We start from the raw sequence: 24,900 nt of genomic DNA, 5'->3' as shown, positions 1-24,900 counted from the left end.
TTAGGACTGTTAAAAAATGTCGTAGCTGGAAGCTGTCCACCCCTGCACCCTGTGCCTTATTTTTATTTTTGGTCCTTTTAGTACTCTTACACCAGGCCTCTGGACACAGTACTTTGAACACTCATTGTGCTGACGTGCATTTTTTATGCCTACCTAAGCCATCTTACATGGCAATGACTTCTCATATCCGATGCTGGCTACCGTGAATTTTGTTTACTACACTGTCAATCAACCTTCAAATACCTCGTGATTCGAAGTTTGGACCATGATGCGATTTTCAGCAGTCTCACTTCGATAAAAATTCACATCCATGTATAAGGTGCAGTCAGAAGACAGACATGGGTGGAAATCAAGCAAGTCAACTGTTTATTATTTCAGAAGTAATTTACACAGCTGTTAATATCTTTATCCCAGTGAGACAAGACGGTCAATGCCTTAATGAAAAAATGTTTGTGGTTGTCTACAGAACCATGATTGTACCCAGGGATCTGAAGCAAATAGATGGCCACAAAAATGTCTTTCTTGAGGGCTCCAAAAATATGGAAATCATATGGGGAAAGATCAGTGTTGTATTAAGGATGTGTAAGGGCTTTCATGCGAAACTTCTGCAGCATAGGCAAAACAACCTTGGCAACTTGTGAGCCCATTTCGTCTGCAGCCATCACCAGAATCTCACACAAACACAAATGAGAAATAATTTCTGTAAGAATTTCAATATTCCATTTATAGAAGAAGCTGATGACATACCCCATTTAAATCTTGATACTCTCTCTGTTCAGTTCACATTGGTTCTTCTAGTGTGACCAATGCTGTTGAGTGAGGCAGACTATGTTAAATAACAAGCTGTGGCCATTAGGTGGTGTTAATTTAACTGGACTTCTCATGTTAAGGTTCCATTTAATATCTACAAATTGAGCATACAGTAGCTTCGTGTGAAAATGGTCTACAAAAATAATGAATTTTACTCATGTTAAAAATTCAAAATATTATCTACTAAATCAAACAGTAGCTTAATAAACCGTACTCTATAAAATGGACAGTTGTGTTGGTAAAAGCAGATTTAACTTGTGGATTTAAAATTTTACAAGGCAGATCTTAACATAACGTGACTTGTACTGTAAGGTAAGCAAGCTGTATTGCTATCTCTCTTTTTGTAAAATGAAGATATAAAACATTGATTGTATTACTAAAATTCATAGCAAGGACTGTACAGAGTCCTAAAAAACAGGGAGCTCTTTTGTTCTGGAAAACTCGGAGAATTTTTGCATTTGGCTAAAAACTCTGGAACAGGCATGATACCTGATTTGATTTTTGGCTGAGGCATTTGTTTGCCTTGTGCATGGCTTGATGCAGTGCTGTGATCACTGTTCACTCTTCCCCCCTGCGGGTCCGGGGTAAGAATAGGCCCGAGGTATTCCTGCCTGTCGTAAGAGGCGACTAAAAGGAGTTTCAACCGTTTCGGCCTTCCATGTGATGGTCCCCCTTGGGGTTTGACCTCCATTTTTCAAAATTCTACAGAAGTACGAGACTTCTGGGGAAGGACACCTTACGTGGTGTCTCACTGGTCCTCAGTGCACTAAGACCTTGTCACTCAGCATTGTAACGGCGTTGTAACCACACCCGCTATTCCTCAAATTGGGCCTAAACACCTGATGGGTTGTACAAGTTACACCCATAGTGCGTCCCCATCTGCACCTACGATCATGATGGACTTTCCATGGCACCCGAAATCCAGCACGGTAGCCAGCCCGTTGTGATGGGGTCGTCATGTACCCTCTAGGTTGTAGCCCCCTGACAACACAGGGATCGTACTGCCGATACCTGAGCTGCACCCTCCCCATGTCGGCCAAGGAGTAGATGCCCATCTCCTTGGGGCATCAAGACTCCCGGCAACGGTCATCCTGCCAGGTGGCCCTTGCTGAGGCTGGGTGGCGCCCGTGGGGAGAGCCCCTGGTCGGAGTGGGTGGTATCGGGGCGGACGTTTCGCAGATGAAACGTCAACATGTATCGGGTCGCTCTGCGGCCGAGTCTTTTAAAAAGAAAGGTACTGTCTCTGGTTCTGGTTCTCCTGCCCTTTCCCCCTTGGCCACTCCCTGGGAGGAAGGACAGGCCCGTCGTCTTGGGGCGAAGTACTTCCCCCGCTATTTAGTCTGTTCTCGGACCGATGGGGGGACGTTCGCCACCTCCAAGCCCATGTTCTTTGTCCAGCACATCGAGGACATCTTCGGGGAAATCGAGGCTCTCAGTAAAATGCGTTCGGGGTCCGTTCTTATAAAGACCACCTCCGCAACTCAGTCGGCGGCGCTCAAGGCGTGCGACCGACTAGGGGACATCCCAGTGTCCATTGTCCCGCATCTGGCACTGAATAGGACGCAGGGGGTTATTTTTCATCGGGACCTCCTGCTGCAATCTGATGAGGAGCTCAGGGCCAACCTGGAGTGCCGAGGCGTGCATTTCGTCCAGCGAGTCCAGCGCGGCCCCAAAGACCGTCGCATCGACACCGGGGCCTTTATCCTCGCCTTCGAGGGGGACGTTCTCCCGGAGAATGTAAAGGTGATGTGCTACCGGTGCGACGTGCGACCTTACGTCCCACCTCCTATGCGCTGCTTTCGGTGTTTGCGCTTTGGGCACATGTTGTCAAGGTGTGAGGCTGAGCCCCTTTGTGGCGATTGTGGACGTCCTCTTCGTGAGGAACATACATGCACCCCACCACCTCGGTGCGTCAATTGTCCTGGCATCCACTCGCCTAGATCTTTAGACTGCCCCGCGTATCAGATGGAGAAGAAGATTCAAGAATTAAAAACTTTGGATCGCCTCTCTTATTCTGAGGCCAGGAAGAAGTATGACCACCTCCATCCCATGACGTTGACAACTTCGTTTGCCTCGGTCGTGTCCACTCCTTCCACAGTATCCTCACCCGTATCCTGTCCCCCCTCCACCTCCTCACCCCATCTGGGGTCTATTCCTCCACCTCCCAAATCCCTCCCTTCCAAATCCTCCTCCCTCGCGGCCCCTGCCCCCTCTGCCCCAGGGGCCACCCTTCCTCCTCCTCCCCCTCCGCCGCCTGAGAAGCGATCCTCTTCTCAGGCGTCCATCGGGGAAACGTTCCGGACCCTGGCTACCGAGGTCCGGTGTTCCAAAACGGACCCCGCACGTGAGGACCTTCTTCAGGTCCAGCCCACCATCCCCGTGCCTCATCGGACTTCCAAGAAGGCCTCCAATAAGTAGTCTCTATCCCCCTCTCCACCCCGACGTGTTTCGTCTGACGCTCCATCCGTGAGTCACTGCTCCCGGCCGTCCTCAGTTTCGCCGGGATGCTCTGCTGCCAGGCGCTCAGCTGGCCTCTCGTCGGCGAATGATGCTGCCCCTCCTACGCAACCAGGGAAAGCGGCCGCAGTTGGCGACGACTCGATGGAACAGGATCCATCTCCCGCCAGTTGTAGCGTTGTTCCCTCGAAACCTGGCCCTCCGCGGCCGTCGAGGTGACCAGCTCTTCACCCGTTTCGTTCCCCCTTTTTTCTGATTAGCGATGGCTTTGTTACATTGGAACATAAGAGGTATTCGATCTAATCGGGAGGAATTACAACTGCTCCTCCGCCTGCACTGTCCACTCGTCCTTGGTCTCCAGGAAACCAAGTTGCTCCCAAATGACCGTATTGCTTTTACCCACTATACCTCAGAGCGGTCTGACCTCACCCCTGTGGACGGTATTCCAGCTCATGGTGGGGTCATGTTGCTTGTTCGGGACGATGTCTATTACCATCCCATCCCATTGACCACCCCACCCCAAGCAATAGCTGTCCGTATTACTCTTTCTGCCTTTACTTGTTCCATTTGTACCGTCTACACTCCATCGTCATCCGCAGTTAGTCGGGCTGACATGATGCACCTGATTGTTCAGCTTCCTCCGCCGTTTTTATTGTTTGGTGACTTCGATGCCCATCATCCCCTTTGGGGCTCTCCTGCATCCTGTCAGAGAGGCTCCCTCTTGACGGATGTCTTCAAGCATCTCAATCTTGTCTGCCTCAATACTGGCGCCCCGACTTTCCTCTCGGACTCTACTCATACCTACTCCCACTTGGACCTCTCGATCTGTTCTACCACTCTTGCCTGTCGGTTCGAGTGGTATGTCCTTCCTGACACCTCTTCGAGCGACCACTTCCCCTGTGTCGTTCGTCTCCTGCACCACACCCCATCCCCACGTCCTTCGAGCTGGAACATACCGAAAGCTGACTGGGGACTTTACTCCTCCCTGGCGACCTTTCCGGACCACGATTTTCTCAGTTGTGACAGTCAGGTCAAATGCCTCACGGCTGTTATCATCAATGCTGCCGAACGTTCCATTCCTCATACTACCTCTTCTTCACGTCGCGTTTCCGTCCCCTGGTGGAATGAGGCTTGTAGAGACGCTATACGTGCTCGATGACTTGCTTTACGCACCTTTCGCTGCCATCCTACGTTGGCGAATTGTATTGGATACAAACGACTCCGAGCGCAATGCCGTAGAGTCATCAAAGACAGCAAAACAACTTGTTGGGCCTCTTTCACCAGCTCCTTTAACAGTTTTACTCCCTCTTCTGTCGTCTGGGGTGGCCTGCGCCGGCTGTCGGGCATTAAGGCCCACTCCTCGGTACCTGGCCTGACTTCAGGTAATGAGGCCCTTGTTGATCCTGTGGATGTCTCCAACGCCTTCGGCCGCTTTTTCGCGGAGGTTTCAAGCTCCGCCCATTACCACCCTGCCTTCCTTCCCAGGAAAAAAGGCAAAAGAGGCTCGGCGACCTTCCTTCCACTCGCTGAATCTGGAAAATTATAATGCCCCCTTTACTATGCGGGAACTCGAACGTGCACTTGCGCTGTCCCGGTCCTCTGCTCCGGGGCCAGATGCCATTCACGTTCAGATGCTGGCACACCTTTCTCCGGCAGGCAAAAGCTTCCTTCTTCGTACCTACAATCGCGTCTGGACCGAAGGTCGAATCCCCATGCGTTTGTGTGATGCCGTCGTTGTTCCTATACCCAAACCCGGGAAGGATAGACATCTTCCTTCTAGATACCGCCCCATTTCTCTTACAAGCTGTGTCTGTAAGGTGATGGAGCGCATGGTTAACGCTCGGTTAGTTTGGATTCTTGAATCTCGACGGCTACTTACCAATGTTCAATGCAGCTTTCGTCGCCGCCGCTCCGCTGTTGACCACCTTGTGACCTTGTCGACATTCATCATGAACAACTTTTTGCGAAAGTGCCAAACGGTAGCCGTGTTCTTCGATTTGGAGAATGCTTATGATACCTGTTGGAGAGGAGGTATCCTCCGCACTATGCACAGGTGGGGTCTACGCGGTCGCCTGCCGCTTTTTAATGATGCCTTTTTAACAGATCGAAAGTTTAGGGTACGTGTGGGTTCCGTATTGTCCGACGTTTTCCTCCAGGAGAACGGAGTGCCTCAGGGCTCCGTCTTGAGCGTAGCCCTTTTTGCCATAGCGATCAATCCAATTATGGATTGCATTCCACCTAATGTCTCAGGCTCTCTTTTTGTCGATGACTTTGCGATCTACTGCAGTGCGCAGAGAACATGCCTCCTGGAGCACTACCTTCAGCGTTGTCTAGACAGCCTATACTCGTGGAGTATGGCAAATGGCTTCCGGTTCTCTGAAGAGAAGACGGTTTGCATCAACTTTTGGCGATATAAAGCGTTCCTTCCGCCATCCTTACATCTCGGTCCCGTTGTTCTCCCATTCGTGGAAACAACTAAGTTTCTAGGGCTCACATTGGACAGGAAACTTTGTTGGTCTCCGCATGTCTCTTATTTGGCGGCCAGTTGTACACGTTCCCTTAATGTCCTCAGAGTTCTTAGTGGTTCATCTTGGGGAGCGGATCGCACTGTCCTGCTTTGCTTGTATCGGTCCATAGTCCGATCGAAGCTGGATTATGGGAGCCTCGTGTACTCGTCTGCTTGGCCATCCCTCTTACGCCGTCTCAACTCCATCCACCATTGGGGGTTACCCCTTGCGACCGGAGCGTTCTACACTAGTCCCGTCGAGAGTCTTTATGCTGTAGCTGCCGAATTACCGTTGACCTACCGGCGCGACGTACTGCTTTGCCGGTATGCCTGCCGGCTGTTGTCAATGCCTGACCACCCCTTTTATCAGTCCTTCTTCGCCGATTCTCTCGACCGTCAGTATGGGTTGTATGTGTCTGCCCTGCTGCCCCCTGGAGTCTGCTTTTGTCGCCTGCTTCGACAATTGGATTTTGCCCTCCCTACCACCTTCAGAGAGGGTGAGAGCCCGACACCACCGTGGCTCCAGGCTCTCGACAACGGCTGAGAAGTGCATCTTGGTGCTTTGCCACATTACACCTCTGGCCATGAGCTTTTATTATGCGCAGTATGAATCGAATCTGAATTTCACATTTGGCGGCCTCCCCTTGTAAATACCTTTTCAGTGATTAGCATTGCAAGATCATACGTTAATGGGAGTGAGATATGTAAGCCATTGCAAATGTGAAATGATCGTAAATTAATGACTGGTGTAACCACTAGAATACTGAATTGAAGCATGCAAACATGCATGCATTGTCCTACAGAAGTTGGATGTCAGTTTGTGGGGTGGTATTCCATGCCTGTTGCCATTGGTCAGTCAATATAGGGATGCTTACTGCTATTTGTGGAGGATGCTGGAGTAGTCATCTGATGTCCCGTATGTGTTCTGTTGGAGACAGATTGGGTAATTGAGCAGCCTGAGGCAATGTATCGAGACACTGTAGAGTATCTTTGGTTACAACAGTGGTATATGGGCTAGCATTATCCTGTTGGAAAACACCCTGTGGAAAGCAGTTCATTAATGTCAGCTAAACAGGATGAATCACCAGGTTAATACAAAATTTTGCAGTCAGGGTGTGTGGGATAATGCCAAAGTGCTACTGTTGTCATACAAAATTGCGCTACAGGCTATAACTCCAAATGTGGGTCCCCAGTGTGTCTAGGCTAGAAACAGGTTGGCTGCAGACAATTACCTGGCCGCCTCCTAACCAACACACAGTCATCACTAGCACTGAGGCAGAGCCAGCTTTCATTAGAAAACACAACAAACCTCCACCCTGCCCTCTAATGAGCTCTCACTTGACACCACTGAAGTCTCAAATGGTGGTGGTTTGGGGTCAGTGGAATGCATGCTACAGGGCATCTGGCTCAGAGCTGTCCTTGAAGTAACCAGTCTGTAACAGTTCATTGTCACTGGTGCCAACTGCTCCAAAATTACTACCGCAGATGCAGTATGATGTGCCAGAGCCATATACCAAACATGACTGTCTTCCCTCTCGTTAGTGCCACGTTGCTGCCCAGAGCTCTGTCTTCTTGCGACCGTACATTCTCATGACCACTGCTGCCAGCAGTCATGTATAGTGGCTGCATTCCTACCAAGTATTTCAGGAATATTACAGAAGAAACATTCGGCTTTTTGTAACCTATTACATGACCTCATTGAAACTCGCTGAGCTGTTGATAATGGCATCATTATTATTTTGGATGCATTCTTGACTAATGTCAACTCACCAGGTCTAATCTCAAAGATAACTAATGTTCATAACCATTGCAACATTATTTAAAGCAAACCTGATTTGCATTATCAAAGTGATGACGCTCTACCAGTGCCACCCTCATGTGAAATGTGAATAGACATAATCTTTCAGATGTAGAAACATGCCTACCAACTTTAGTTTGTTACACAATTCCTTTGTGGTGTTGATGCTGATACATTACCCTGATTACCTCAGAGGTGAGGAAAAAACAAAAGCAATGCTTCGAAAAGTGTGTCATATATCTTAATAATGACAAGCTTATTGTAAATAAAATCAAGACAGAAACTATGTACTTTTCCTGCACAAACTAAATGAAAAAGTGAGTATGACTCCGTTAGACTTCTTGAAAGCTATCTAGATCCCAAACTGACTTGGAACAGTCACACCAAACAGTTATGCACTAAATTACAGTGTGTGATCAATAAGTAGTAGAACTGAATTAATTTAAATTTTTATTGAACTAACAGGTACAAATCCTTAGTATTCCTTGAAGTGGCACCCTTGTGCTTTGACACAACACTTATAATGAGATTCCCATTACATGAATGCCTTCTGGAACTTTTTTCGTGATCTTCTTTAGAGATGCCATCATGGCGTTTTGAATGTCTTCTACGGAGCCGAATCGGTGTCCTAGGAAAGAGGAAGTCCACCAGTAACAGATCTGGACTGTCGGGAGGGTGAGGTAACGTGGCAAACCTGTACTTGGCCAGGTGTTCCAACACCCGCAGCACACAGTGGTGGTGTCATAGCACAGCTATGTCTGGCCACACTTGGAGGATGCGTTTGCACAACCTTTCAGACTTCCATGTAAAATTTAGCATTTACAGTTTGTCCAGGGGGCACAAACTCCCTGTGAAGCATGCCACAACAGTCAGAAAAAGCAGATGAGCATGGTTTTGACCCTTGACTTGCTTATTTTGGCTTTCTTCGGACGTGGTGAATTGGCAGTTTGCCACACAGTGCTCTGGCATTTGGTCGGTCATACTCGAAACACCACGATTTGTCACCAGTAATCAGTGTGAAGAAAATTTGGGTTTCCTTAGGCATAGTTCTAAATTTCCTGGGAAATTTGCACACAATTCGGTTTTTGTTTGTCATTCAGGATTTTAGGAACAAACTTGGTGCACACCTTTTGCATGGCCAAATCGTGGATAGCAATTTTTTGCATGGTACCATATGAAATCCCCAACTCAACAACTATCAGACGAATGTTTAAGCACCAGTCGGAGTACCTTCACTTTGGCCACATTTTCATCGACGAGCTCCGGTCCCTCCTCGAACAGCTTGTGCCACTCACACTGTTTAGCAGCTCAGGGCAGCATCCCCGTAGGAGTCCTTAATCATTCCAGGGGGCTCCGTTGCAGTTTTCCTGAGCTTCACACAGAATTTGATGGCATAGCGCTGCTGGAGATTTTTCTTAATCTTGAAATGCAACTGCTCTACTGAATGGTGGACCTCAAAAATAGACATTCTCACTCTCCACTTCCCTGCAGGTGAATGGAAAAAATATTGGTACTCTGGAAGACTCCCCACTATCGTGCCCAGGCGGTCCGACCCCCTCCACCACTCCGTTCGCACAACAGAAATTAAGTCCTACTACTTATTGATCACACCCTCTATCTAGAGCTGTCATTTTTGTTTAGTGAATTAAACACAGTTAATAAACTACTACTGTCTTCTTACTATGTGATTTTCTTCAATCTAATCTGCAACATGCAATAAAACTACATGGCAACTCTCCTGGTACTCAGACTGTGTCGCTGTGGCCGACGAAAGCTACAGTATAGCATCAATCACAAGAATTGAAAATTGTTAGTTAAGTGTATTTACAATGTTAAGGAATTTGATTGTACACAGTAAATCTTCTCATCCCCATGTATTGTTCAAACTCGTCACTTAATGTATAATTAAGCTGAGAAGAAAATAAAATTTCAATATTTTTTATTTCTCAGAATGTGTGTGCAAAAAAACATAGTGTGTATAGTGCAGTTCCAAGTGCACATCAATAATTTGACAATACTAAGCAAATTTCTCACAATAAGATGTGAAACATTAAATGTGATGTAAAATTGTGTATTTCAACATGTACCACGTGATCCAAAGTATCTGGACTCCTGGCTGGAAATGAGTTAAGTTCGCGGTGCCCTCCATTGGTAATACTGGAATTAAATATGGTGTTGGCCCACCCGTGGCCTTGATGATAGCTTCCACTCTTGCAGGTATATGTTCAATCAGCTGCTGGAAGGTTTCTTGTGGAATGGCAGCCCATTCTTCACAGAATGCTGCACTGAAGAGAGGTATTGATGTCGGTCAGTGAGGCCTGGCATGAAGGCAGTGTTCCAAAACACCCCAAAGGTGTTCCAAAACACCCCAAAGGTGTTCCAAAACACCCCAAAGGTGTTCTATAGGATTCAGGTCAGGACAGTCTGCTGGGCAGTCCATTACAGGGGTGTTATTGTCGTGTAACCACACAGCCATGGGCCATGCATTATGAACAGGTGCTCGATTATGTTGAAAGATGCAATAAAAGCCATCCTCAAATTGCTCTTCAACAATGGGAACCAAGAAGCTGCTTAAAACATCAATGTTCACCTGTGCTGTGATGGTGCCACGCAAAACCAGGGGGTGCAAGCCCCCTCCTTGAAAAACACTACCACACCACACCACACCATACCATACCACCACCACCACCACCACCACCACCACCACCACCAACGAATTTTACTGTTGGTACTACACACGTTGGCAGATGACGTTCACTGGGCATTTGCCGTACCCACACCCTGCCATCGGATCGCCACATTGTGTACCTTGATCCGCCACTCCACACAACAGTTTTTTCACTGTTCAGTCATCCAATGTTTACGCTCCTTACACTAAGCGAGGTGTCGTTTGGCATTTAGCAGCGTGATGTGTGGCTGATGAGCAGCCGCTCAACCATGAAGTCAAAGTTTTCTCACCTGTGTCATAGTACTTGCAATGGATCCTCATGCAGTTTAGAATTCCTGTGTGATGGTGTGGATAGATGTCTGCCTATTATCCATTACAACCCTCTTCAACTGTCAGCTGTCTGTGTAAGTCAGCAGACGAGGTCGACCTGTACATTTTTATGCTGTAGATGTCCCTTCACGTTTCCACTTTTCTCACATCGGAAACAGTGGAGCTAGGGATGTTTAGGAGTGTGGAAATCTTGCATACAGATGTATGACACAAGTGACATCAATCACCTGACCAGGTTTGAAGTCCATAAGTTCTGCAGAGCCCCCATACCTCTCACGAGGTCTAATAACTACTGAGGTTACTGATATGAAGTACCTGGCAGTAGGTGGCAACACAATGCACCTAATATGAAAAATGTACGTTTTTGGGGTTTCTGGATACTTTTGATCACATAGTATATGTTGGGAACGTCAAATAAATAAAAATAAAAAAAACAGATAAATGTCTCTGAGGAAAGGCTGCAGAGAGCTCATATTGCCCTTTTTGAGACTCGCTGCTCAGTTTGTTATTTCTGATTAAATTTCAGACAGATGCAAGTTTGACTGCTTTCATCTACACTTCTCTCCCATCTGTGGTCATAGAATTAATGAGAAAATTTGTCAAATGGGAAGTTTTATAGAAACAAATTGCGTTTAAAATAGATGTGATTGACCTTCAAAATAGGTCTGAATGATGATCTAAATCTGTTGCAAAACTCAGAAAGTGGACAACAGGTAAAGAACAAAAAAGCTCTGGATCAATGTGACATAAGAGAGAAAGATATCGGGGTTTCTGGAACGAGTTCCTTAAATTACGAAGAGCATTGGCACATCTCACTACCTTAGGTTGGTTTTGGTGGTAATGAGGCTGATGCCATTGCCTGTGAGCTCCAAAATCTAGTAGAGATCAGGTCAGTTAAGGAAATCCTGAAGCAATTTGTTGGGAATCATGTTCACATCAATCAATACTGGATGATGGTCATTGGGGTTCAGAATGGACATAAAAATTGTCTTCCATGACAATTTCATCCTTGAAAACGGTTCCCCTGAAAACTCCATTCTGGTAAATAATAATAATTTGAAACCTACCTTGTAGCCCTTTGTATCATTCAGGATGTGATCATGGTTGCTGGGGTGTTGGATCTGCAAATATCTGATGGACAAACCAGTTTTGATGCTGAAGCATAGAGAGTGGCAGTCTCTTGTCAATGATGGTTTGGTTAAGTAAGTGTGTGAGAAAAGTCATGAAAACAAAGTTCACAAAAAGAATGCTTTGCAATGAGTTTCCACAAATTTCAAAAACTGTGTAACATGAGATTGTCACAAATCATTAAATTTTCACAAATTGTTTCCTTTGAGTTCCACAAATGGATACAGATGCCCACAAAAGGAAGAGACTTGACAGTGCCTTGAAATTTTTTGCTCATACAGTGATGTGGGAGATGAAACAGAATTGTCACCAGTGATAAAACTATGGTTTGTTATGTCACTCCAGACTCAAAGCAATTGATGAAGTGGAGGCACTCATGAGCCCCAGAAAAGCAAAAATTCAAAACAGCATTGCCAGCACAATCTATCATGTGCACTGTGTTCTTGGACCGACAGAACAGCCTGCCTGTTGAGTTCTTTCCCAGAGGTGAAACTGTCAGTGTGTTAAGATTCTGTGAAACATTAAGAAAACTTTGGCACACAATTCAAAAGAAAAGTTGTGGAATGTTCAATCAGTGCACATCTCCTCCAGTTTGTGTCTTTTAAAAGCTTTATAAAGTTTGGTTGGGAGCATTTTGATCAGGTCGATTTTGGAGGAAGGTGTTTTGACGACAGTGATAGTACAGAAACCAGTGTTCCGCTGTGAATGTCCTCACTGGTGTGTGTTTCTGTGAAGAGGGCATAAAAAAGTTGATTCCCTGATGTGACAAATATCTGAACAGTGTTGGCAACTATGTAGACAAATAATTTAAGAAATGCTCTTTCTCGGGAAAATAAGTTTTGGTTTGAAAATGTTTTTGAGTTTTTTTTTCCAAAATGGTACTTGCTTTTCAAACATGCCTTGCAGTTTACTGACGATATCTTTCTATTGTTTTAGTTAAGCCGAGTTCTTTCGTGATTTCATCATTTTCGAGTGGAAGCTGAAGTATAATATGGATCGCTTATCTACACTAAGCCCACTTATATCTACTTGGATGTCTAGAGCTGATATTTATAAATGTATCTGCATTTGTTGGTTTTCTAGACATTCAAAATAAATGTTTGGCACCTTTTTGGGCCTCAATAAGATTGAGAAAATTGGTAGTATCTTCTTTTTTTGACTGTGTCCTGAATGTAATTTTTGGATGGATTATGCTCATCTTTCAAGCTATATTGCAAACCTTGTTCTTATCCCCTTTATAGAGCCATATGACATAATCGACACATCTTCCATAATAAATAACTTTGTCAAAAATGTCGGGATTTGAATAAAAAATCTGTTCTCCAGTTTGTTAAAAAAAATAGGTGCAATATAAATGGACCTGTTTTAGATCATTAATCCGAAGTAAACACAAGTCACTAGATGGAGAGGATACCAGAGTGTACATTTCTTCAAATATTAATGTCCTCCTTTCGCACTATAATATCATTGTTATATTCTCATTTTATAAAAAGAAAGAGGTTGATGTATAGCCTTACATGGCTTGCAGTGAAGTTAAGCAAAGCTCTGCCTTCAATAATTTTAAAGCCACCTGTTAAATATTTTCATTCTCATTTGTTCATTTTATTATTTTTATAGATTTTGTCTTACAAAATAGCTGTGTGCCTTATGTTATAGGTCATTTCAATTTTTAACATAAGCCCAATCCATTTTAATAGATTATTTTACATAAAATAACTGTATGCTCAGTTTGTAAATGGTAATTTGAATTTTAGCATAAGAGTTCCAGTTTATTATTTTTATAGATTATTTTATGAAATGGCTGTATGCTAATTTTGTATACATGAATTTGCATTTCAACTTGACAAGTCCAAACACATTAACACCACCTGACAGCCATATTGTTGCCGGAGTTCATCTGCGGTAGTCAGCTGCATCAGTCATGGTACAAGTGAACATGTGAACTGAGGAGATACTGTGTATCAAGATTTAAATGTGGTATGTCATTGGTTTGTTGTGTAAATGTATTAGTGTAATAATTGTAGCAATTGTGTATCATTTATCCTGTTTGACAGATTTTGACGGTGATTGTGGCTGAAATGCGTTAGTGTATAAGCGTACTTATAAAAAATGTAAATGGTGACCAGGACGGACAATTATTTTGACTGGATTTCCCGACCCATTTTTTAGCATTATTCCTCCCTATTTGTTTGTTTTTGTTTGTGTACACTCTCTCTCTCTCTCTCTCTCTCTCTCTCTCTCTCTCTCTCTGTGTGTGTGTGTGTGTGTGTGTGTGTGTGTGTGTGTGTGTGTGTGTGTGTGTGTGTGTTTTGGTATATATTTAAATTAATTTGCTTGTCAGTTTCTCTCTAAATGTTAGTTTTTTCTTTCAGTAATTCCAAATTATATTGTTTTTCATTTTTAATTCAGTTGAGTTTACTTAAGCATATAGTTGAATGAGATTTGTTCTAAACTTCATAAGCAGGGGAGCCTTTACACTGTGATGCTCATTGTCACATTGTACCACTTCGTGATGCCTCAGCGGGTGACTAACAGTTGAGGTGATGTTGTGGTACATTATCACCGTGTGTGGACGGTGATGGATGCTCTCCTTGTTATTTCTCGTTACCGGACTGTCTCTGAGGTCAAAATGTGGTGTGTGTGTGTGTGTGTGTGTGTGTGTGTGTGTGTGTGTGTGTGTGTGTGTGTTCCTTATACTGATAACGCTTCACTGGTGTGAATTTTACTTAGTGTACTGATGAGAAATATCCTGTATGATTTTTTTTTCATCATGCATGGAAAAGAAAGTTTACAATCAGCATCTTACCAGTTTTGACTAGGACCGTCTAACGCAAAACTGTTTACTGTGCTCGGGTGCTGCTACAGTCCATGACCAAGGATTGTTCACCTGTAGTTGAGTTGGCGGAAGTTGATTGACCTGGGTGTGTCAGCTTTGTGCATCTACATCAACCAATTGTGTAACTTGGTTCTGTAAATCTGTCTATGGCAGTGCCTCAGTGTTATCACAGCTCTATAGATGGCTACTGTGTTTGCCCTCAGCAGTTAGTACATTGTAGTTGAAAGCTGGCATTAGTGCTTTTAGATGTCGGGGAAGTTCATACACCAACTTGACTATAGCAATAACAAGATGCTTGTTGGGAATTACTAGTAAGATTGGAAAACAAACAAATGGGCCAGACTTCTGTGTAGATAACATTAGAAAATATACAGGAGCGACATGGGTGTTAATTCTAAGAACTATTTTTGTAATATTAGGGATTGTCTTAATTTCTTTGCAAATGCGTGTCAAATAAATGCATAAAATGTTTGCTTTCCTTTCCAATCCATTCCATTCCTTTGTCATCATATCCCAGTAGCTTGTAGTGCAGCTTCTTTTGCTGCACTGTGAGACTTATTTATTATATTTTAATTTCTCTTGTCTGTGTTGCTGCTGTTAGCATACACATTATTTCTGCATTTAGTAGGTGTTCTGAGTTAATTTATACTTTAGTTTCTGTGGCAGCCTTTGTTGTATTGAGATTATTTGTTTTTAAAAAATGCTTGGTTATTCATACAATAATAAATTTTACTCCCCCCTAGGTGTATGGGGCGTAGGGTTGGCAACTCTCAACACTGACTTAAACAGGTCACCTGGAGGAATGGATGCAGGATCATGGGTATTTTGTTGGGATGGAGTATTCAGACATAACAACACTGAAATACAAAAAGCTCTGCAGCATGCTAATGAAGGTGATATTCTGGTGAGCTGGCAGTATTAGTTAGTTAATTATTCATTAGTCATGAATGTATGTTATGTACATTATAACCAGCAATTGTTTTCAGGGTGTCTCGTATGATCATGTGGAACTCAACTTTTATCTGAATGGAAAAAATATGGACAGTCCTGTAACAGGGGTCAAAGGACATGTTTTTCCAGTATTATTTGGTGAGTTAAGAGTCTTGCTGTACTATTAAAAAAACTGACAGTTAAATTTGTGTAAAGGACAATACCTATTCACTCACAATGTGTTTTTAATTACTAAAGAACAAAGTTAAAAATATTAACATTTAATCCTGTGGAAAATGATTTTCATTTAACAAAATTTCCTATTGTACAGGGTGATTCAAAAAGAATACCACAACTTTAAAAATGTGTATTTAATGAAAGAAACATAATATAACCTTCTGTTATACATCATTACAAATAGTATTTAAAAAGGTTTTTTTTCACTCAAAAACAAGTCCAGAGATGTTCAATATGGCCCCCTCCAGACACACGAGCAATATCAACCCGATACTCCAACTCGTTCCACACTCTCTGTAGCATATCAGGCGTAACAGTTTGGATAGCTGCTGTTATTTCTCGTTTCAAATCATCAATGGTGGCTGGGAGAGGTGGCCGAAACACCATATCCTTAACATACCCCCATAAGAAAAAATCGCAGGGGGTAAGATCAGGGCTTCTTGGAGGCCAGTGATGAAGTGCTCTGTCACGGGCTGCCTGGCGGCCGATCCATCGCTTCGGCATAGTTGACGTTCAGGTAGTTATGGACAGATAAGTGCCAATGTGGTGGTGCTCCATCCTGCTGAAATATGAATTGTTGTGCTTCTTGTTCGAGCTGAGGGAACAGCCAATTCTCTAACATCTCCAGATACTGTAGTCCAGTTACAGTAGCACCTTCGAAGAAAAAGGGACCAAAAACTTTATTGGCTGAAATGGCACAGAAAACGTTCACCTTAGGCGAGTCACGTTCATACTGAGTTGTTTCCCGCGGATTCTCAGTGCCCCATATACAGACATTGTGACGGTTGACTTTCCCGTTAGTGTGGAAAGTTGCTTCATCACTAAACACAATCTTTGAAACGAAAGATTCATCTGTTTCCATTTGAGCAAGGATAAAATCACAGAAATTGATTCTTTTAATCTTATCAACTGCAGACAGTGCTTGAACCAATTTCAGACGATAAGGTTTCATAAGTAACCTTTTTCGTAGGACTCTCCATACAGTTGATTGTGGAATTTGCAGCTCTCTGCTAGCTCTGCGAGTCGATTTTCCTGGGCTGCGAACAAATGCTTGCTGGATGCGTGCTACATTTTCATCACTCGTTCTCGGCCGTCCAGAACTTTTCCCTTTGCACAAACACCCATTCTCTGTAAACTGTTTATACCAACGTTTAATACACCACCTATCAGGAGGTTTAACACCATACTTCGTTCGAAATGCACGCTGAACAACTGTCATCGATTCACTTCTGCCGTACTCAATAACACAAAAAGCTTTCTGTTGAGCTGTCGCCATCTTAGCATCAACTGACGCTGACGCCTAGTCAACAGCGCCTCAAGCGAACAAATGTACAACTAAATGAAACTTTATAGCTCCCTTAATTCGCCGACAGATAGTGCTTAGCTCTGCCTTTTGTCGTTGCAGAGTTTTAAATTCCTAAAGTTGTGGTATTCTTTTTGAATCACCCTGTATTTTATTTCATCTTCTAAAAGAAAAACCTTTTAGATTCGTAAATATGTTGATTTTTTTTTAATGGTAAATCAATTGTGGCTTTTATTTAGAAGCTCTGAGGATGAGCCACTCCAAAAGATATATTTTAATAACCTACAACATAAGTTAAATTATCAGGAAGCAGTCAATTACATTTACACAGTTTTAACATTGACAGTCAATTTTCTAGAACTGTTGATACTGAGGGGCATTTTGTAAATGGGTGGTAGCTAGACTTTAGTGGAGTAGAGAGCTCGTAAGGGCTCTCAGAAGGCTTGGTGAGCTGAACTTAAGAGAATCATGCCAACTTTCACACAATTTTCGTATTTTCTGCTTACAATGTTCTACAGAGCAGCACATCATCTCTGTCACACTCTTGCCTCTGTCTCCATGTTATGTTTTGATGTGTCATTGACATTTAATATAACTGTTTTGATAGTGTTAAATATACTTTTTTGTTTCTAGTCTTTGGAGTTCTGTCCACCTGTCCACTGTAGCAAAGCCATGCTAAATTTTTTACTGTTTGCTAGAGTGCAGGAGAATACAGTAATTTGTTACCACCTAGTAAGATTTCATGAATGAAGATGAAACAATGTCACAAAACATATTCAATTACTTCAAATTGTTAACAATATCCTTTTTTGCTAAAAAAGTGTGGTGTCCTTTTTGTGCATTTGATGGTTTTCGCAATGTGTGCATTGGATGGAACTGCCAGAAACATTTATTTTGAGACCCAAAAATCAAGACGACACTCTGCCACTCTAGGATTTGACCACATTGCTAACAGATTTATACCCTTGTCTGGTATAGAAACTATGAGCCACCTCTGAATTGGGTCATACTGATGTATATGAGGCCAAGAGACTAAGTTGGAATCAAAGATAACTTAGCATTTTTGTGAAGAGCAGGATCATGTGAAAGTGCAGGAGAATTTATCCAAAGTTATTGAGGCTATATAAAGCAAAGACATTTGAAGAACTTACTTCGTATAGGTGAATAAATACTTGAATGAGGAACACACTTCCGTAGTGTGTAGGGTCTCTCGATGACTGCAACTTGTCATAGCATACTCAGTTGAAACATTCCTCACTGTCTGTCACCTTGGACCTCCTGTAGCATCTGAAGTCCTGTTGTGGTCATGGCTAGAGTTTGTGAACTCTTAGTGCTGTGCAGTGCACAAGACGAATCGTGCGATGTATTGTTCGCTAGACTTCCACTCAACTGTTTGTCGGCAGACCTGGATAATTTGCGGCCCATGCTACATCTATGCTATAAAGCCGAATACGGGTTGCCAGAATCAATATTATGAAAACAAAAGTTGCTACTCACCGTATAGCAGATATGCCCAGTCACAAATAGGCACAACAAAAAGTCTCTCATAATTAAAGCTTTTGGCCATCGGCATTTGTCAATGATGGTCATGCTCACACTCGACTGCAGTCTCAGACAACTGAGTGTGGTTTCAGTTGTGTGTGCACGGTATTGTTGACGAAGGCCATCAGCCGAAAGCTCTGAGAGTCTCTCTTCGTTGTGCCTATCTGCGGCTCAGCATCTCCTCTATATGGTGAGTTGCAACTTTCCTTTTCATAATATTGTTACATTTCATCCTGGATCTTCCATTGTTTGATGGTTGCCAGCATCACTTAGACTCAGGAGACAGGGTTAAAACAGTCACTTCCACTATACCACTATTCTGTACCCTGAAGCCATCTTAGCACCTTCAGAAGTTCACAAGTCTGACCAAGAGATTGGACAACAAGCACTGCAGTTGGTCACCACACCGCCACCAGCCAATTCCTCCCATGTTTTGTGCAAACAACACAGTCTAAGGTCAAAGAGGATAAGGACATACATGAGAACTCCACACTTCAAATTTATATTGGAACAAAATTAAATTTATTCTTCGAATAACCCTCACAAAGTCTGCTTCATTCGTTACACACGTCTCCAGCTAGCCACTTGCTCAACACACTGTTAGGTAGTCTCTTACGTAAGTCATTGTACGCTCCTTGACATCAACACATACCTCAAAAACTAGCGATAGGTTAAGACATTTCTCACACATGCTAAAGAGAACATACCTCTGAACACTTTCAAATTTTCCACAACCTTACTCCTCCTTGGCTAAGAATTCCAAAAAAGCCTCCACACCACCTCCATCCCAGAGGGCTTAACTTGGCTCCTCCACCCTACCACTGCTGCAGTCCGACTCTCAATTTCTCGAGCTGCCCGCAGCTCCACAATGTTATTACACATGCTGACATATCAGCCAATCAGCCTCCAGAGCAGAAAGTAGTCACTGCGGTTGGCCATTTCCTACTAACACTCACAAGGGGAGGCCGCCAATTGTGAAATTCAGATTCGATTCATACTGCGCATAATAAAAGCTCATGGCCAGAGGTGTAATGTGGCAAAGCACCAAGATACACTTCTCAGCTGTTGTCGAGAAAATCGACAGTTAAAAGAAACCGTTGTGGTGAAATACTCTCTACGATTAATAATTTTCCACAGCGTTGTGGCGCAGCGGTAAAATATGTCTGCTTGTGTCTGTATATGTGTGGATGGATATGTGTGTGTGTGTGCGCGCGAGTGTATACCCGTCCTTTTTTTCCCCCTAAGGTAAGTCTTTCCGCTCCCGGGATTGGAATGACTCCTTACCCTCTCCCTTAAAACCCACATCCTTTCGTCTTTCCCTCTCCTTCCCTCTTTCCTGATGAGGCAACAGTTTGTTGCGAAAGCTTGAATTTTGTGTGTATGTTTGTGTGTCTGTCGACCTGCCAGCACTTTCATTTGGTAAGTCACATTATATATATATATATATATATATATATATATATATATAAAAATAACAGAGGGAAACATTCCACGTGGAATATATATATATATATATATATATATATATATATAATGAATTGCTTATGCATGTTGGTGAAGGCGGATCGCTCTCCAATTGTACCGCCTCCATTTTTCCGTTTTTTTGACAGGGTGTACCGAAGCTCTCCCGTCCGCACTGATTTTCGACGATGTTATAAGTTGCGCTAGGGACCGCATCTACCTACTTTCGAAGTTAGCAGGCAACTACGCTGTTATGCGGCGGCTCGTTTCGGCCCATTCAACATCTGTCCTTCAAGTGTAACGAGCGAGTAACGGAGTTTATATTTCATACCTGCCACAGCGAATTTGTGTTCGTGGGGTCTCTATTCTAATTCGAACGCTCGACTTACGCTATACGTATTCGTTTCGGAATATCGTTTCTATGTCTTCCGTTAACTATACGTGGTTAACATTATGAAGACAATTAATAACATTTGTGAAATACAACTTTCTTTGCGGAAAACATAATGATGTTAGAAGTCGCCAGTTTTTCCACGACAAACGACTTTCAACAACTTATTATATGCATAATTGTTGCAACTGATTGCCGGGAATTATATATGCGCTCGGGTCCGTAATCCGAAGGTCGCCGGATAGAATCTCGCACCATGCAATTTTTTTTTTTTTTTTTAGTATTTGTTTTTTGTAACTTCGGATTACAAACCCGAGCGCTTACCGCTGCGCCACGACGCTATGGAAAATTATTAATCGTAGAGAGTATTTAACCGCAACCGTTTCTTTTAACTGTCGATTTTCTCAACAACGGCTGAGAAGTGCATCTTCGTGCTTTGCCACATTACACCTGTGGCCATGAGCTTTTATTATGCGCAGTATGAATCGAATCTGAATTTCACAATTGGCGGCCTCCCCTTGTCAGTTCATCTGTAACATGCTGCTATTTGCTGACACTTTCAGAAGTTTGTTTCTAAAAGATACTAGGGAACATCAACCATTCTGTGAGAAAAACACTCGCCTTTGAAGACCACCCAGCTGGGCTAGGCCACCACACTTTAGCCAGATTAGTGGAACTGAGCCCATTACCTTCGGGCTGGAGAATAGCTGCAGTCAACGGGATCGGAAAACCATTGCTTAAATGATCAATTACCCAGTATGGCAATACCTAAATATGTGATTTCATCCTATGGCAAGGTTTAAATAAGGTTCAAAGTTGTGCACATCCAGTTGATAGTTTCCAAGAAGTACTGAATCGGTCAAATGAATTTTGGAGTTAGAAAAATATACTTGTATTGAGAGTTTCGTGTTGTTACTTGATGGTAAGTAGGTAGGTCACTATCATGAAGCACTTAGCATGTGTAGACCTAAATCTAACCCCCCAGGGGGTCCACAACTCTTTTGTGGACACGTGCGTAGCGAGCACGGGACCCCGAGCTGATGTGGCCTTCCTTCCTTTCCGGGCTGCATACCTTCCCTTTCCGCATCCTTCCCCATCCCCCATCTTCGCCTCCCCCCCCCCCCCCCTCACCTCTGGCTCTTTCCTTCCCTTTCTCCCCCTCTGGGGGTATGGTTTGTGCCTACGTCCGGAGACGGACGCTTGTCAATGTACCACATTCTTCGCCTTCCTTGCTTGTAAGTCTTCATCCTTCCTTTGTCCTTCTCTTTTCCTTACCTCTTCTCTCTACCCTTTTCTCCGTTGTGGCGTTTGAGGCCTCTTCTTTCCTTTCCCTTTCCCTTTCTCTTTCTTCCTCCCTGTGCGTGTCTGAAGGCCGACCCACGCACTTCCATGCGTAGCCGGTGACGGGGTAACGCGTAATTCCCCGCCCCGGGTAGACAGGTAGGACACGTACGTACCCCCTGGTAACGGCCAGGCCCAGGGAGGGGTGATTACCTGAGCTGATACCTTCCAAAAGTGCCGATTGGTCCCTCCGTCCGTTTGTCGGGAGGTGTGACCTGAGGTGTGAACAATCACCTAAGGCGGGAGTGCCCTCAGAGAGGGCCCGGGCCCCCACAAGGGAGGAGCGCGCCATCGGAGACGCCGGTAATCATGGGGGATTCTTCCACAATGGTTTCCTCACCTTCCACTATGTCTGCTCACAAACGTAAGTTCACTGAGTCTCAACCACAGTCAGTTCTTCCATCGTTGCCACAGTTCCTTGTTGTTTCTCGGTCTGACGAAGGTCACGACTTCTCCACGGTCAACCCTTTCATTATTCAGAAAGGTGTCGACGCAATTGCAGGTCCTGTAAAGTCTTGTTCCAGATTACGGAATGGCACCCTGTTGTTAGAAACAGTCAGTGCCCTCCAGGCACAAAAATTGCTGCGTACCTCACTACTCCACACCTTCCCTGTCCGGGTGGAACCGCACCGTACCTTAAATTCCTCGCGTGGAGTCGTTTATACACGCCCCCTCGATGGACTGTCTGACGAAGAAATTCAGCACTACCTGTCTGACCAGGGCGTAACGGCTGTTCATAGGGTTATGAAAAGGGTTGACACGAACATCATTCCAACCCGCACTGTCTTCTTGACATTTGACAAAGTTCAACTACCATCGAAAATCAAAGCCGGCTATGCGATAATTTCCGTTCGCCATTACGTCCCAAACCCTACGCGTTGCTATCGGTGCCAGCGGTTCAATCACACCAGCCAGTCCTGGTCCAATCCGGCCAAATGTGTTACGTGTGGCAGGGATGCCCATGAGGGTGCTTGTCCACCTCCATCCCCTCACTGCATCAACTGTATGGGTGACCACGCCGCTTCCTCTCGAGATTGTCCCGTTTTTAAGGACGAAAAGCTCATCCAGGAAATTAGAGTAAAGGAAAAGGTGTCGACCTTTGCTGCTCGAAAATTATTCGCCAGTCGACAGCCCACCGTGCCTCAGAAAGGAAAATACAGCACTGTCCTTGCTTCTCCTCGGCCAACAAAGGAGGCGGCCACGCAGACTTTCGACCTCACCTTTAGTGCCACGGTCGTCAGATCGGCCAGCGCAAAGATCGCCCGTTCAACCTCACCACTTTCGCCTGCTCACTCTCTGGCTCCCCCTTCGTCGAGTTCTGCTAAATCTCGAGCCCAAAAGTCAGACACCAAGACTTCGAAAAAAGAGCATACCCGTGAAGAGTTTTTACGTATGGCCACTTCCCAACCATCGGTTCCTCCTTCATCTAAACATCATACTTCCAAGAAGGCTACCAAGAAACCCAGTTCCTCTCCTTCTCCGCCAAGGCGTGTCCCATCTACAGCACCACCTGGCGGAAGTCGCCCTCGGCCGTCTTCTGTGTCGCCGATGCGCACTGCTGGCGACCGATCAACCGGCCGGTCGCTGGTGGCAGGAGCTGCTCCTGACCAACCTATGGATCAGGTTCTTCTGCCTTCGGCTGAATGCCATTCCATGCTGTCGGTCGCAAGCTCAGAGCAGTCGTTGAGTTGACAGCGACCTTGGTCACATTCCTCCATTTTCTGTTCACCCTATGTCCATTATCCACTGGAATATCCGCGGTATTCGAGCCAATCGGGATGAATTGTCGATCCTCTTACAATCCTACTCGCCGGTCATCTTCTGTCTTCAGGAAACAAAGCTGCGTCCCCATGACCGCTTTGTTCTCCCTCATTTTCAGTCCGTCCGATATGATCTCCCCTCTGTTGAAGGCACTCCAGCACATGGAGGACTCATGATTCTTCTCCATGAAACTCTCCATTATCACCCAATCCATTTAAACACTTCCTTCCAAGCTATCGCCGTCCGTCTTTCCCTTTCCGGATACACGTTCTCTCTTTGTACTGTATACATTCCATTGTCCACACCAATGGCACGAGCTGATCTCCTTCATCTTCTTGGTCAGCTTCCACCCCCATATTTGCTGGTTGGGGACTTCAATGCCCACCACCCGCTTTGGGGATCTCCACATCCTTGTCCACGTGGCTCACTATTGCTAGACGTCTTCCACCAAGCAGATCTAGTTTGCCTCAACACTGGGGTCCCTACGTTTTTGTCTGCCTCCACGACAAATTTATCTCATTTGGACCTTGCGGTCGGTACTGTTCCGCTAGCTCGGCGCTTCGAATGGTTCGCCCTTGATGATACACACTCAAGTGACCACTTTCCATGTGTCCTTAGACTGCAGCCTCAACAGCCATATATGCGCCCGCGACGCTGGAAGTTTGCCCAAGCCGATTGGACACTTTTTTCGTCTCTAGCGACATTCGATGACCGCCACTTTTCCAGCGTCGACGATGAGGTCACACATATTACCGATGTTATTCTTACAGCTGCGGAACATTCAATACCACGCACCTCCGAATTGCCCCGGCGCCCCCCAGCTCCTTGGTGGAACGAGGCATGACGTGATGCACTACGTGAGCGGCGACGTGCTCTCCGCGTTTTCTGCCACCATCCTACTTTGGCCAACTGTATCCGCTATAAGCAGCTCCAAGCGCGATGCCGTCGCGTCATCCGCGATAGCAAGAAGGCAAGCTGGAAATTCTTTATTAGCTCATTTAACACCTTCACTCCCTCCTCGGAAGTTTGGAGTCGGCGTCGACGGTTCTCAGGCGCGCCTAGTTTCTCCCCGGTCTCTGGGCTCACTGTCGCGCATGACACATTAGTGGACCCCGTCGCAATTTCTAACTCGTTGGGTCAGCACTTTGCCGAGATTTCGAGCTCTTCAAATTACCCGCCAGAGTTTCTCCCGAAGAAACGTGCAGCGGAAGTGCGACATCTTGCTTTCTCCTCTCAAAATCGCGAAAGTTACAATACTGTTTTCTCCTTGCGGGAACTCCAACATGCACTCTCTTGTTCTCGCTCCTCCGCCCCAGGACCGGATGGTATCCACGTCCAAATGTTGCTGCATTTATCAACCCATAGTCTGCGTTACCTCCTTCGCCTTTATAATCGAATTTG

The 24,900-nt window shown here is 44.8% G+C and overlaps 1 protein-coding gene across 1 annotated transcript in view; it reads left to right on the top strand.

The window, feature by feature from the left end:
• The window catches only part of LOC126236632 (SPRY domain-containing protein 7), an 87,812-nt gene that overhangs the window by 39,708 nt on the left and 23,204 nt on the right, over positions 1 to 24,900 (top strand). Inside the window, exons 3-4 of the mRNA XM_049946079.1 lie at positions 15,277 to 15,437; positions 15,520 to 15,622. Coding sequence (XP_049802036.1) covers positions 15,277 to 15,437; positions 15,520 to 15,622 — 264 coding nt within the window. The remainder of the gene's footprint in view (positions 1 to 15,276; positions 15,438 to 15,519; positions 15,623 to 24,900) is intronic.

The sequence above is a fragment of the Schistocerca nitens genome, chromosome 2 (assembly GCF_023898315.1).
Source record: "Schistocerca nitens isolate TAMUIC-IGC-003100 chromosome 2, iqSchNite1.1, whole genome shotgun sequence".
NCBI classification, from domain to species: domain Eukaryota; kingdom Metazoa; phylum Arthropoda; class Insecta; order Orthoptera; family Acrididae; genus Schistocerca; species Schistocerca nitens.
Note: the sequence above shows the minus strand (reverse complement) of the source record. Positions and strands in the feature narration are given on the sequence as shown.